A 15,712-nucleotide genomic window follows, 5' to 3' on the forward strand; every position below is an offset into this window, starting at 1 on the left:
CCTCTCGGGTTCTTCGCACTTTGCGCTCGCAGACGGCGTCCGACATGGCTGCGGTGTGGAGAGCTCGTAATTTTGCTCGCTGTGTCGTTCGCTTTTCCGACCGAGAACTCTACTAAGAGACGGTTCTCCGCGGGAAGCAGAGAAAGACGCGCCCTTACGTCAGAATGGTAACGTATGAAATGCGAGGCGATAGCGCCGTACGAGCCCCGACACTCGAGCGCCGTTGAGGGGGAAGGCCTGCATGCTCTCGTGAGGCGAGAGGGGCGCCGTATGTGGTGGCGACTCGAGACAGCCGTGCACCCCGCCGCTTGAAGACTTGCGGGCCCTCGGGAAGTGTCGGCCGTGAGTTCCTCCTTGCTGCTGCCACTACTAAAGAGCCGAGAGCTGGCGGTACTGCTGCTGTTTGCAGTCGACCCAGAGAAAGGCCCGTTTACCGTCGTGGATACGTCAGTGGGGCGGCTGGTAAGGGGGCGTTTCGGGGATCGGCCAAGTGACTGATTGGCACTCGCCCTACGTGGTAGGTAACTCCATATCAGGGCGGCCTGTTCCGAGGTCATTGACGTGAAATACGAGGCGAGTCCCACATTCGGCTGTCATCGAGCAGCTCGGCGCCCGTGTCAGTCCCACGATCCAGAGGGGTCTTTAGCCAACTCGGGTGCTCTTGAGGTGGCCGCACATTTTAAAGGTCGCATGCGTGGCGCAGTGGTTGGCGCTGCTGCCTTGGCGAATGCCCCGTCCAGATGATCCCCCAGCTTGCACTTTCTCCGCGTGTCCTCGTGGGTTTTTTCTCACACCTGCCGCATCCCACAGCAGCGCGAGTCAGCGCAGGTACAGCTCGGTCTTGGCTCTGTTCACGTCTCTTCTGTGGCGAGGATCGGGTTTTGTTAATCAATTACTCGGGTTCACTGTTTGTTCGCTCCTTAACCTAATTTGTGATTTTGTGGATGCACGTCACGAAGTTTATCAAATGTGTCATTTGTTACAGCACTCTGGGCCTGCGCGGCATACAAAAATGAATGGGCTGGGAGGTAGCAGCAGGTTCAGAACATGAAGGAATCTTCATGTTTGTGTAACCAGCAGATATTTTGCAATGTCGGCCTTGGCAGGACGCGCACCATGTGGTTGTTCTACGTTGTTCTTTTCTCTTCTTATTCTTCTTATTACAAGGATGTTCTGCCATTTAAATTGCTTTAGATATGAAGACTCAAACAGCAAAGTGAAGGAAGTTTCCGAGAAAAGCTCAGCACACCGTAGGCACATTCACGATGGGAGTGCAGAAGGTGACCCATTCGGCGTTTGGGGAATTTCAATGAAAACAGACAGATAAGACCCTCGAATCGCCCGCCTTTAACAACTGGGCTATAATGAAAACCTGTGTGCACAGCGGCACTGCTGGCGTTGAGCTAATTCAGCTGTTAAATTGGTGGTCAGATGGCTCCATGATTGTGAAACTGGTTGGAACAAAACCCTCCAGCCAGAGTGGAGACTCACAGTGGTAACTGGTGGACTTCATCGTTGTGAATTCCGCTGCGTTTGTTTGTTTTGACTGGCATGTGGAATCGCAGTAGTAAGGTCACAGACTCTTTATTGTCGCACTGATTTTTCTTTCGGGCTGCACGGTAGTGCAGTGGGTAGCGCTGCTGCCTCGCAGTTGGGAGACCTGGGGACCTGGGTTCACTTCCCGGGTCCTCCCTGCGTGGAGTTTGCATGTTCTCCCCGTGTCTGCGTGGGTTTCCTCCGGGCGCTCCGGTTTCCTCCCACAGTCCAAAGACATGCAGGTTAGGTGGACAGGTGATTCTAAATTGGCCCTAGTGTGTGCTTGGTGTGTGGATGTGTTTGTGTGTGTCCTGTGGTGGGTTGGCACCCTGCCCGGGATTGGTTCCTGCCTTGTGCCCTGTATTGGCTGGGATTGACTCCAGCAGACCCCCGTGACCCTGTGTTCGGATTCAGCGGGTTGGAAAATGGATGGATGGGTGGATGTTTTTTCTTTCTATGAGGCCTCACAGTAAATGTCGCAGTGCAGCCAGTTGTTTCATTTTAGTTATTTTTGATGTTGCACCCAACAAATAATATTTAATGGAATCAAAAATGGAGTAAGTTATAGCTATTAAGAAACCACTGCAGGGAGACGAGTAGACATTGTGATTGTGTTCAGTTCCGCTTTTCAGATTTTTTTATTTGAGTTTATTTGCAAGCGATTAAAACAGTTGTGACAAGGACAGGCCATCGAGCCCAGCGAGTTTGACAGTTCTGTGCACCTCCATGTAACATCAAGTCACGCTTTGAAGGTCCCTAACGTCCGGCTGTTCACCCCACTACTTGGTCACTTATTTCATGTGTTTGTGCTTCTCAGTGTGAAGAAAATCTTTCTAATGTCTTTGTGAAGTTTACCACTAACTTACCAACTGTATCGTCAAGTTCTTGTTGAAGAATTCGTTGTAAAGTAGCAGGTAGGATTCCGGGACTCAAAGGTCTGAACTATGAGGAGAGATGGAAGGAGTCGGAACCTTTTCAGTTGAAGCAAATGGTAATTAAGAGGGAAGAGGAATGACGTTTTTAAATGAATAAACTTAATTTGTGCAGTGGATCCCAGTTGTTACTTTAGATTCTGCAACAACAGCATGGGGAGTCAGTTGAAATCCTGTTCAGGGCAGATTTGGTACAAACGTTAGAAAGTTTCTTCTTCACCCCAAGAGCCACAGACACATGGAATGAAATACCAGGTAGTGTGGTGGCCAGCAGGACTTTAGGGACCTTCACATCTTGACTTGATGACATGTTGGACAATCAAGTGGTGAATAGAATGGATGAGCTTGGTGGGCTGAATGGCTTGTCCTTGTCACAATGCTTCTCATGTTCTGACATGCCGTTAGCCTTTTTAATGGCTTGCTTCTCTACACTGTCTAGATGTTTACAGTTGCCAGTCAACCTCATAAAATGAACTTTCAAGTTTCAAACCCCACATCGTCACAAACGTCACATTTACTTACGTTACATTTCATCTACCCAAGCATGTATTCTGTCCCGGCCTCTCTCTGACAGTGATGGTGCCTTATCCGCCCTTGCGCCTGGTTTGTTTTTTTACTGTTTGGTTTGTGTTTTGCTTCCCCTCAAAAATGCAATTGTTCTAGAAAGCTGCACTCTTCAGATTATGCTGGTAACGTCAAGGGGTCATCCTTTTCTGCCCTGCTTGCCCAGTTCAGCTTCAGAAGGGACCACAGCCTCTCCCACCAGGATGACACGGGCATACGTGGCGCACACTCCAACAGTACTGGCATTGCTATAAACACTGTAAGTTAAGTCTGGCGGCACCAGGGAGAGAAACATACGACTTTAAGAGCAGGAGCCTTTTTTTCAAGGCTTCCCTGTTGAGGGCCCTGTAAGCGCCATGGAGTTGTCCTTGCTCTTTTCTTTCTGGGTCTAACATTGTCAATACTGGAGTTCTGGTTACTTTGTGCTTCACTCTTTAATGAAGTCTCTTTCCTCTGCTTTTCAAACAGGCAGAACAGGATGTAAATCCTGCAGAAACACTGGAAGAGGAAGACTGTGAAAGTACTGACGATCCTGACCTTAACGTGAGTATGAAGGCCCTGTCAGCAATGGCCAGTACACTGTATGCTGTGTGTTTGCACCATTTAGGCTTTGTTCACATTTGCTTAGGTGTTAAAGAGCGGAGTTGTTGATGCTGTGAAATTCTTTAACAATACTGACTGACTTATGGTGTTTTATGTTTACTCTTCTTACATCTGGACAGTAGAATTTTGAAAAACATTGAGTAAAAAATCCATACTGGGCACAAATAAAATAAAAGTTAAACAGTCCTACACACCAGGCCTTTAATGACCTCTTGGGCACAGCCATCAGCAGTGTGTCTGTCTGCGGAGAGAGTGTCGACTTCGTCGAGAGGTATACTTACCTTGGCAGTGACAATCATGTGACTCTTCCTATGAAGTCAGTAGATGGATTGGGAGAGCATGGGGGATGGGGGGGGGGTCATGAGGTCACTGGTAAGGGGTGTGTGGCGCTCCCGATATCTGCAAAAGGACGAAGTCTTTAGAGTCCTGGTGCTTCCTGTCTTACTATATGGTTGTGAGACATGGACGCAATCCAGTGACCTGAGACAAAGACTGGACTCCTTTGGTACTGCGTCTCTCCGGAGAATCCTTGGGTCCCGTTGGTTCGACTTTGTGTTGCTCGTGGAGTCCTGAATGAGGCACATGACCTGCATTGTGAAGGAGCGTCAGTTACGGCACTACGCGTTTCCCAGAGGGTGAACCAGCTCGTAAGACCCTCATTGTTGGGGACCTGAGTGGCTGGACAAGGCCAAGGGGTCACCCACGTAACCCCTGGCTGCGGCAGATAGGGGGTCATTTCTGGAGGGTGGGACTGGACCGCGTGTCTGTCCTGGGGGGTTGCCAACCGGGATCCCGAGTTGTTTCGTCATGTAGTGGGTGCAGCAACGCGCTGTATCAGTGCATGCTCCCCAACTTGACTTGACTTGAGTCCCACACGCTCTAAATAAATAAATTCAAAGCAATTGAGAATGAAGGAAAGACAAAAATTGCATATGTTGTATCTTATTCAAAAATTTTATAATGAATCCCTGAATATTACTAATATTAATCTCTTATTACAAAAAGACTCATCAGATTAGATTCGATAAAACTTCATTCATCCCAGTGGGAACTTTAGATGCATACAGCAGCAGAAACATTATACACAAAGACACAAACTCACAGGACAAATGAAACAAATCCGTGGGCCCACCCATTAACATGCGGACCCTGACAACTCCAGAAGTCTACTGGAGGTTATCACATTTAAGACATGGTGCTCTGCTGGCGTGACGCGACAAAGGGCAGTCAGAGGGTGGGCATTTGTGGTAGCTCTAGAGCTGCTCTTTAAGACGGTGAGCACTTGTGTACTGTACGGTATACGATAAGACGTGGCTGAGGGCAGCAAGCAATTGAAAACATACCTCGCATGAGGAATCTAATCCAGGGCTCCCCTCAGATTAGGCCAGACCTGGAACATATAGGATTGACTTCCATTTGTGATCTGAGGATTCACCTGTGTGGTCCTCTTTTCAGCACAGTCTTAGGTTATCTAAATGCATGTTATTGTCAAAAGTTGAGTATGGTGTGGATAGACGTCTGCAGTGGTGCTTGTAATAAGGGCTCAGTAGTAAATGCAATTCTCAAGTTAACCTAAAACAAGTTGGCTTCATGTCTGCAAAGCAGGACACCACTCTGGACATGGTGCCAGTCCATCACATTGCCCACTCGTGTGCACACCCTCATTTACATGGGGCCAACGGACACTGCTCTTTGGTAGCAATGTGGGAGGAAATCTGAAGTATCCAGAAGAGAACCCATGTAGACACCGAGAGGATGTAGAGGCTCTGTGCTTACTGCCCACCATTGCTGCTGCCTGACTTGCTTCTCGTTACTCCTGATATGTTTCTTGTGTACACCAAGCATAGTGATTTAAGTGATTTCCACAATACCTGAAAAATGTCATTTAAATGTCCCAAAAGTAGCAAAATACCACCGTAGCTCTCGTCTTTGTTTCCTAAAATATCATAGCATAAACAAAACACTGTATGTGAGTGTGTATGTGTGTGTGACATAAAATATTCTTGACTCCTGTGCTTCCTTTATTTTGTGTGTCATGTGCTGCTGTTGTGTTTTGGTCTCCAGTTCTGAGGAGACTTGAAGAGGTGGAAACCCACTGTTCTGAAAATTGAACTTTCTGAGGATGCAGGTTGAAATTTAAAATCATGTAAAGTGCTTTTTGTCAGCTGCTGACCTTTATGAGCAGCTCCAGTCCTGCTTTCGGAGACGTGCACTGGTTTGAGGATCGATATTCATGGCTCCACATCCTGCTCTGATTGCTTCTGCTGGATCTTTCAGCACCTTTCAACACAAGTCAATCGTCAGGTTGTGGGACGCCATCTGGAACCAGTGTGGCTATGTCTGGTACTCTTCTTAAACCGAGGACCTAGGCCAGTATTTGGCTGTAAATACAAATGGACGACATCTTGTCCAGTCTTCTGATGTTCTCTGAGGCTCAATTTTAGGTCCCGTTTTGTTTTTATATTCTTCGGTAGTATTATGTATAAATCAGGTCTAAATGACTGTGAACAATGTGTGGTCCTTGTCCTCCTAGAACAAAAACAGTGAAAACCTGAAATTTGATTTCAAGTTAACACTTAATGTGGAGTTGGGGTAGCGGTAGAATGGCAACTTTATAGTAAGGACTGCGCACATTGAGTTTTTGTAAAAGAAAATGACTGGTGATTGCCTAATGGATTCAAAGTTGAAATGGAGGAAGATTGTGGAGTCACTTGTGGAGCCAGTTAAGTCATGCATTAGAGTTTGGCTTTTCTTTTCTTACTGTATCTTTAGGTGGAACTCAGTGTGTTCCGAGCTCAGTGGATGTCTGAATTGAATCCTTCTTCTGGCTCCAGTGTTGCTAAAAAGGAGTTCCTGTCTAGATCTGCAGACCTGAAAAAGAGACAGGAGCTGGCCCGGGAGGAGAAGGTGAGTGCCCGGTACACTTGGGGAGCCAGTCATTCTGCCATAGCAACAAAAAGTGTAGCTTGGAGGGCGTTACAAGAAGTAAACGAGAGAATTACAGAGACGGTAAATAATAAAAAGAGAGGTAAAACTGCAGGTTGTGAAGTCCTTAACACAAGTAAGCATAAGTTGAAATAGTTGTACCTGAATACAGTTTTCAGAGTTGAATCTGTAGAGTTAAAAGTCAGAGCCCAGTGCAGTGGTCAGAAGGCCAAGGAGGAGGAGAAAACCAAAAGTGCAGACATTAAACCTGACAATTAAAAGGAGCAATCAGAAATCCTACCGCACCTCGAGCTAAAGTTGCTCTTCATGAACAGGAAATGCATTCCCATAAGACCTGAGTTTTTTATTTGAAGATCAGCATCTCCCCCTCATTCATTGGTCAACAGTCCTGTCTTCAGTTCAGAAACTCTGTTCCATGTGACTTTGCCATTCCTATTAAAGATGTGCAGCGATTATTCTGAAAGTGTCTAATTAATCATTTTTACATTAAATTTGTGTGTTTTTCACGTTTTGAGCATGCAACTGGATAACTGATGGTGGGCTATGTAACACGAGTTAAGTGAGATTTCCCCCCATAGACATTTTTGTTACATCATTTGCTGGTCACCATTGGCTTATATCATATCTTAAACATTTTATCTTTCTTTGTTTTGTATGAAAACATGATTTTAAGTTTTTTCTCGGTTATTGCTAAAAAGCACAGTAAGTAACATACGTATGTGAAAATAACATTTTAAGGTGGAGTATTCCATGCAGGGTGGTAGCTTACCCTTTGGAGCCTTCATTTTCAAGTCAAGTCGTCTTATGTTTTTCTGGGTTTGGGGTGGGAGGTTTGATTTGCTTGAATGAGATGAGTGTTGTGTGTCTTCTTGACGGACAATGGGCGCCGGGCTCTTCGTATTTTTTATTAGCGAGTGTTGTGCCTGCAGCATCGCGGAGTGCTGGGTGTTCGGTTACCGTAACCATCTGAGCACAGGAATGCAGTTTTGTTTTGTTTTTTTTGTGAGTATTTTGTGCAGGAGAGAGAGATGATCCGTCTCTTTGTATAGCAACTTCCCCACAACCTGATTTTAAGGTAATCTTTTCATAATATTGGAGCAAAAATGGGTGTCTTTGCCAGAATTTCAATGTAAGGGTGAAAGGGGGCAGAGGAAGAGAAGTGGGGTGAGAATCGTTCAGAGCTCTGTACTTGTGTCCCTTTTCATGAGAAGCCGTATAGCTAGTTTGCTGAGGCAGAGGTTTTAAAGCCCGTTGCAGAGTGTAATGTGAATGGCTTACCTCAGAATACATCGCTTTGTGGGTTTTGTGGTTCCCATGGACCAAATATTTGGAGCCTCCTACACCCGCATTCTTGCAGGATTTTCCACAGCCCTGTTTTCAAGAGGGAGCTTCTTCAGCTCTGGTCTCCCTGCATGTTTCACTTTCTTGAAGAATTTTGACATTTTCAAAAATAGATTAGATTTGAATCATTTGTTTCAAATTCTGAATTCTACACATAGCGTGGGTTTCCCATTCCAGAGCACAGTAAGAGGCAGGGATCGAGAACATTTAGAGAACGGTCTGCCAGTACAAATGTCCCCATTGTGCTTTGGCTGAGAGGACTCGTTGAGTGATGTGTGTTTCCTTGCAGCTGTTTTTCTGACAAATACGTTTTTCTCCCCCATAATGCATTTGAGTTGCAGTGACACATTGGCCGCGCTACTGAGTAGATCCATCAATTCGTTTTTAGACATTTTTGAAGGAGCAAGTGTTTTATTTTGCTTTTGAAAACCATTAGGCTAATTGCAGACTTTTATACAGCAATCTATTAAAGACAGACATGCTAACACTTTGAGTGACCGACCCAGCAGTGTATTGGCTTTGTGCACACTCAAGCTGAAATGATGAATTCCCAAGAATTTTAGCTAAACCTGCAAAACTTTGTCTCATGTTGTGCTGGTTGAGTATGATCTGTGACATCACTACTGCTCTTCTCTTTTTCGCTAGGCCAGAGAACTGTTCCTTCAGGCAGTGGAGCAAGAGCAGAATGGAGCTGTTTATGAAGGTAGGGAAGGATTCTGCTAATTGTGAGTCACTTTTAAATAGCAAAATCTTTTTGCTTGTCATCTTACTGGAGTTCTTCTTCACCACTGTAGCTGCTCATTTCCGCTTGTATTGTAGTCAGTCTGACTTTTACTGGTGCGAATGAATGTAGTGGGAGTCACACGTGCAGGTTCTACCTTTGAGTCTGCCCATCTTCAGCTTTTATTTGTTTATTTCCTAATAATGACTGGCTTGGTCTGAGGGATGGGCGGCCCAGCATTTACCATCGCCTTTTCTGAACTCTACTGTATGTTTCAGTTCTGGGTTGGCACCATGGACTTGTGTGGGGGTATGCAGCCGGGTTTGTGTGCCTCTGCAGGGCTCATCTCTGTCCTGAACCAGTTGCTGCTGTTTTAGGCATCACTTCCTTGGCACAGCAGGTGGAGTGAAGACAGAGGCAGGCTCTTGAGATGATGTGTGAAGTTAAAGTGAAAAGAGAAGAAACATTCCGATGTCTAGTGATGTAAAATAGGATTTGGACAAATGGAGTCAAAGGGTTTGCATTTTGAATATGGACAGTAGGACATGGTAGTAGATTTAGATGAATTACATTCAGGTTTCCATGGTCCATGGCTTGATTTACATTTTTCACGGTGAAGTCTGCTCAGCCGACTTGTAGTTGTGGATGTGGAAGGATATTAAGGTAGGCCATTAGCATAGTACGGGATAGCCATCATCTAAAATAATCGCAGGCTTGAATAAATTTACAGAAAAACGAAATCCACCATAGAGAATGTTAGAAAACCACATTCTCCTTTGTTATTTGCAGGTGGCTTTGTGCTAATGCCGAACCATTTAGTAGAAAGGAGGATCATGCCTTTTGTGACACATCGCCTAACCGACACAGAGTGTTCTTGCAGAGTTCATGCTGCCATCTCAGATGGACCTTTTGTTCCTGCTCTTTTCGTAGTCGTGCAGCACCAGAAATGTATTATCGAAGAATTAGCTAAAAGTACTCGGATTCTTGATGTTTGAGTTCTTCCACCAGCTCAGTACTCAATGAGTGATGTTATCGGTCCGCTCCCTTCTGTCGATGTACACAAACATGGTGGCCACATTCTTTCACACCACAATCTTCTTTGAATCTCCCACATGAAAGACTAGTTTTAGTTTTTGTATGAATTGCCAGAGGTGAGCACACCAGTGACGTCCTTGGTGTGGTATTGAGCTGGTGGAAGAACTCAGATCTCAAGAATCAATGTTCTTTTAGCTATTCAAACAGAAAAATGTCACTGTTCCTTTTAATGTTGCAGGAGGACAAAGGTATGAATGTACTGAAGTAGTGATATCTCTGATAGTGACAAAGACGTAGCTACAGGTTAGCCAGGAGGTAACTTACTGTCCCTGCAACCTGATGTTCAGAATGGCGTGAAACCTGAAGCTAAATATTCTGATGTGGTGCTCATGAATGGCCACAAAGCAGTGGGCTTTACCCAAGTTCGTTTGTCTCACTTTTTGGTAAGAAGCAGGTACTGAATCTGTGAGCACAATAATGAGAGATCAGCAGCATGGAGGCAGTAAAAGCTGAAGCAGGCCTTGAATTTTTCTTTCTTCATTGGTGGGATACGCGCTGAGGTGTTTGTATGTTACTGACCCTGCGGTGTTTGTGACACTACAGTTTATGCTGTGATGACAGTTGGAAGCTCCGCTCTGTGACTTTGCTAAGCAGTGACACAACAAGTGTAATGAAATGTTTTATAGAGTGTGTTTGAAATAAGGCCTTTCTGAAGCTTTTATCCTTAGATTATGTGACGGTACCTGATGTTTACATGCTGAACTGTTGATTTATTTTTTTATTTCCAGCCATCAAGTACTATCGAAGAGCCATGCAGATCGTACCTGACATTGAATTTAAAATCAACTACTCCCGGCCTCCAGACTCCGATGGAATAGGAAAGAACTAGTATGTGTGTAATTGTTGGTTTCTTGCACCTTGTCTTTGTTTCTCAATTGCAAGGCACGGCAGAGCAGCTGCTGGAAGTGATGTTTGGGCCTCTGGCACCAGGAGGCTTGCTGCGTGTGTGGCATTTCTGTTTTCCTCCGAGTTTGTGTGTTATGTCTCTGAGAGCAGAGGGTCACTCACCTGGCATGCCGATTTAATCAGACTCTCTTTTTCTTTGTGCGTGTGTGTGCGCATGTCTGTGTGCATCTGTGTGTGTTTGCGTGCGTGCGCGCATGTGTCTGTCTGTGTGTGTGCGTGTCTCTGTGTGTGTGTGCGTCTGTGCGCGTGAGTGTGCGCGTCTGTGTGTGTATGCGCACACTCTGTTTAGCCTCCCAGCCTGAGTTGGTTATCTGCAATGGGGGTTTGTTTCTTGAAAGGCAATGAGCCTCTTTAGAAAAGCATCAGTGTGGTGTAATGAATTTGTGAGGCCACCCTAACAAATGTAAAGTGCCCGTTTGTGACGTGGCACCAGAGCGAGCGAATGTAATTGGGGGTTCATTATACGGTTTTTCATTGGTTTGTTACTCTTATTCATAGCTTGGAAGAGACCAGCAGCATCGGAGAGATTGATGATCTGCCATCCTATTTCCTGCAGCAGCTTCACCTACAGGATATCTCTTTTAAAATTTGCCAACCAGAAGGGGACATTACACAAACTCACATTTCAGGTAAAGTCGTTTGTTAGTTTTTCATATCATTTCAGTTTAGATAGATAGATAGATAGATACTTTATTAATCCCAAAGGGAAATTCACAATTTAGAAGGAGATTAAGACGCACTGTACCACTGATAGACTGTTTTATGACTGTTTTATTGTTATTAAGTAAATGTGTCGGTCATGTGTAGCACTGGCAAAGGCACACGGAGCAAAAGGAGATTTATTTAATCCTCCCAGTCCTTTTCAGCGGTGCCAGCAGCCTGACACGGGTTGATGTAAGCTGGCGTATGATTGGAGTGCCCTCTGTGTGATGAAGTTGTCAAAGTCTGAGGACAACTTAAAAGTATTGAGCTCAGCTGTGCAAGTCAGCCATTGAGGGCTTCATCACGGTAATCTCTCCTTCATATTTACTGCTTGTATACCTCACAGATGTACCCCAGCAGACTCCAGTTTGCATGCTCAGGTATGTGGTGACTCTAAATTCGCCACCCATTAGGGAGTGTGCCCTGTGATGAAGTGGCACACCCTGAATACGTAAATGGATGGGTGATCATTGCAGGGACCTCATTTCTGTGACTCCTAGCGAGTGGGTCTTTGTTCCAAATGACACAACTAGTTGTAAGGAGACCCTGAGGCCGCATGCTGTACACCTTTTGGAAAGTCCAAGACTACATTGTTAAAATGCTGTTATTGTTTCATGTAATTTCTTTTCTATTGGTTTACATTTCTGCAGATTTCTCATGTGAATTTTAAAATGAGCTCAGCTTGAAACCCTCTGCTTCCTGTTTGCTCTCCAGCCCAACAGCTTGCTAAATGTCATGTTATGGGAATGCTTTTGTTGACAGCTCTGCCCATGGAACTTTTGATGTACGTTTTCCGCTGGGTTGTGTCCAGTGATTTGGATCTCAGGTCACTTGAACAACTGTCTCTGGTTTGTCGTGGGTTTTACATTTGTGCCAGGTATTGTACTGCTCTCATGATTTATTTACTTACTTATTTTCTGTGATGTTGTTCAGGAGAGCTTCTCTCTCTGTTACTGCTTTCTTTAAAGTGCATGAGTGGGAAAAACAAACAACAACCCTAAGTAAAGGCTGGCTGAATGACTGCGGTCAGCGTAGATGATGTGAATGAAATGCTGACTCATTTTGAGTAACTGATTGTGAGAATTGAAATGATGAATTAGTCAAATATTTGATACTCCTGTACTACACTGAGGCATGTTGTGCACATGACAGTAGAAGACGTTCAGCTGTGCCACTGCAGGGGCGAGAGAAGTCAACTAACTAACCTGACGAGCACCATAAGCATAAACCTGGAGAAGCACAAGGGTCACAAGCAAACTCCACCCAGAGGGGACTCGAAGTATGCGCCATGATATGATATATGATATATATGATATGATATGACACAACATGCGCCAGGGTTTTTCATGGAGGTGCTGATGTTCTTTGCTGCTGTTGAACGTTGGTGCCAGTTGAGTAGCACAGCCATAACAGCAAACCACACACCAAGACTAACAACCAAAAAAACAAAAGAAGTGTCCATTTGTGGAATTAAGAGGACATGTGATTGATGTGTTTAAAATGAGGGAAGAGAGCCAGTACAGTGGAACTTAGTCATTACTTTAAAATGAACAACAAAGAGACATGGATAGAAAGTCATTCTGGGTAAAAATCGCACAAACCGTAGAAAGGCTTCAGTTACACAAAGAACCCCAGATGCCTGGAATGAGAGACCAAGTGCTGTGGTGGACAGCAGCACTGAGGAGACCTTTGAAACTCGACTTGAGGAATTAGATGGATGGGACTGAATGGCCCTAATGCTCCTTTGTAGTCTTCTCTTACGTTAGGATTATGCAGATGGCAAGCCACGAAGCTGCTTACATTAAAGAGAGTTTTATCTTGGATTGAAAGTTAATTGGAAGGCTGCACACACTTGGCTTTCTCCAGGTCATTTGACTGCCCAGTGTCCCGTGTCTCCACAGGAGATGACAGTTTATGGCTCCTTCATATCACCACTTTAGCTTGAGAATGTTAGTGAATTAGTGGCATTACAGATGCTGTCGGTCCAAAGAGACCCAATTTAAATTGGACTCAGTGCTGGCTGCTGTGCCCCTGTAAGTTGGCGTCTACGCTGATGGCTTTGGGTGCAGCTCTGTCTAGTGCCCCACTCGCACACCCACACGTGGCCAGTCTGAGGTTTTCAGTCGTCCGTGGGCAATGGTCACATATGAAGGCGGCCACGGGGGAGTTGATTGCGCTGATTTGATGCCAAAGCTGTTGGGTTGAGTTTTCAAGGATGTCGGCTAAAGTGTCGTCTCTTGGGTAAGACTTGTTGAAAGAGTGAAAGAAGAATCCTCAGAATGTCTTAATTGTATGATTTAAAGAAGTCTGCACTTTAGGTAATCTAAAATACTAAACGGCCTCAAAGTCATGGCCCTGTAGCTAGAGTGGTCTAACATAACCGAACAAATCGGAGTCGGCTGACCGAACACATTCAGGCACAGCACAGGGATAAGCCTGCAGGATAAGACCCAGAGGAGGGGTGCCTGGTGCCAGGGCTTGGCCTTCTTGGAGTCGTTTTATCAGATGTCGATGGATGAGCACTGTTGGCACGCCATGTTATTATGTGCATTCTGGGTAAGCAGCATAAAAACAAAGTGCAATTGGCAAAGCACTTGTCAGTTCACCCCTGGCCCCGTAGGCTCAAGAGGAGCGCGTCCCGTGTGGGAATCTGTTTATACTTGGACCTGTGTGAACGTTTAGATGATGCCTTCACTGTTTTCATGGGACTACCTGGATAAGGCGTGATGTTGTGTTTACATTCAGGTGCCACTGGTGTGAACAAATGGGCATCAGGGTGGGTGGGCCGGGCATTGTCAGAGTGCAGTAGGAGTTACTGGGCAGGACTTGTGCATTTCATTCCGTTAGAGACAAATGGCTGCCATGTTTGTCATTAAGATAACCACATCCGTGGGTAATTTGGGATGAGTGACGGCCCTTAGTGCTCTGTGACGGCAAGCGGCCCGGGGTTGACGCTGCTCTCCCACACAGTTGCTTTGCGTTTTCCCCCAAGACTGAAGTGTTACGTCGGCCTGGTCATTAACGTGATGTGGGTCTCCGTGTGGTGTTTTAGTTCTCGTAGATGTGCAGGATTAGTGGCAGACTAATGTAGCCAAAGTGAGTGGGATACGTAGAATGCGTTTTAAGAGAGCCTGAAACAGCTGCCATTTCCAAGTCTCTATTGTGTTTCTTCAGGTTTTGTGTTTAATTCTCGACATACGTTCATGTTAAACTCGTGTCTCTATGATCCTTGGAGACCAAAGCAGGGGCATATGCCAGGTGGTGGGCTTGACTGTGCTGGGCCTGCACACTGATGGCTGCAGAGTAGATGAGATGACATTTCTCATAATGGGAGTCGAATCAAAAATAAAACGACAAAGAAAGGAGCATCCCACCGGGTGACATTCGGTTCATTGGAGAGGTGGCTCTTCTACACACCCAACCATTTCCAGACTCAGAACGCCACATTAAGTGCAGGGCCTTGAAGTGGAGCTTTTGTGACTGTGACCTGTCAAGTGAAAGAGTCGCCCAGAAACGTGACGCGATGTTTATCTCCAAATTTTGTGTTCCAGGGATCCAGAAATCTGGCGTTTAGCCTGTGTGAGGACCTGGGGTCGCAGTTGCACCAAAATGATTCCTTACGGCTCCTGGAGGGAGATGTTTCTAGAAAGGCCCCATGTTCGCTTTGATGGTGAGTGGCACAGTTTCTTTCTTGTCATGTCAGCCTGCTGCCCGTTAGTTTGTGACATTCTTAGCACACTGCACTCTCGTAAACGTGGTAGTAAATGCTTTGGCCTTCCTCACTTGTGCTAAGTTGCTTCTTCTATCATAAGCGTAGACCAGGTGTCCTCAGATTTGGTCCTGGAGGGCCACAGCGGCAGCAGGTTTTTGGTCCCAGCCGGTTGCTAAATTAGAAACGGAACTTGTTGTTTAATTTTAGGGCGCGTTGATGCTGTCATTCTGCCGTATCGAATTATTTTGAAATTAAAGGTTTTACTTTTCCAAAAATATCATGCAGAGAAGAGTGACCTTCCAAGAATGTTCCTAAATCCAATACGGGTTAAAAGGTGCGCTGCTGGCTCCTTGGCATTTAAATTACACTGGCACTGAAAACAAGAAGCGCCTAAAAGATGGCGAGCCTAAAATGAGCCGTTAGTGGAGTGAGACAAAGAAAATGAAACTTGAAATTGTTACTTGAGCAACAAAGACACCCATGTGTGGCGGCGTTTTTGTGAATATCAAGTAAAGTAAGATGGCATTTCAAGTTTGCCCTTTCACTTTCTTAAAGTGGGCTTGGATACAAGAAGAGTTTTTGCAAATGGCTGCATTTCTCTTAAAATCTCTCTTTTGCATTCAGGCAGCCTTGATTTGCATCCATTGTTGTTTG

General features: G+C 45.3%; 1 protein-coding gene across 3 annotated transcripts in view; it reads left to right on the forward strand.

Moving 5' to 3' along the window:
* The window catches only part of fbxo9 (F-box protein 9), a 24,269-nt gene continuing 8,557 nt past the window's right edge, over window positions 1-15,712 (forward strand). The window contains exons 1-8 of one of the 3 annotated variants that reach the window (XM_051919411.1): window positions 1-167; window positions 3,501-3,575; window positions 6,408-6,542; window positions 8,568-8,625; window positions 10,467-10,566; window positions 11,143-11,273; window positions 12,061-12,223; window positions 14,898-15,016. In XM_051919411.1, the coding sequence (XP_051775371.1) occupies window positions 165-167; window positions 3,501-3,575; window positions 6,408-6,542; window positions 8,568-8,625; window positions 10,467-10,566; window positions 11,143-11,273; window positions 12,061-12,223; window positions 14,898-15,016 (784 nt within the window). In that variant the 5' untranslated portion in view covers window positions 1-164. The remainder of the gene's footprint in view (window positions 168-3,500; window positions 3,576-6,407; window positions 6,543-8,567; window positions 8,626-10,466; window positions 10,567-11,142; window positions 11,274-12,060; window positions 12,224-14,897; window positions 15,017-15,712) is intronic. The other 2 variants (XM_028820674.2, XM_028820675.2) reach the window with 2 other exon arrangements.

Source organism: Erpetoichthys calabaricus, chromosome 15, assembly GCF_900747795.2.
Source record: "Erpetoichthys calabaricus chromosome 15, fErpCal1.3, whole genome shotgun sequence".
NCBI lineage: Eukaryota > Metazoa > Chordata > Cladistia > Polypteriformes > Polypteridae > Erpetoichthys > Erpetoichthys calabaricus.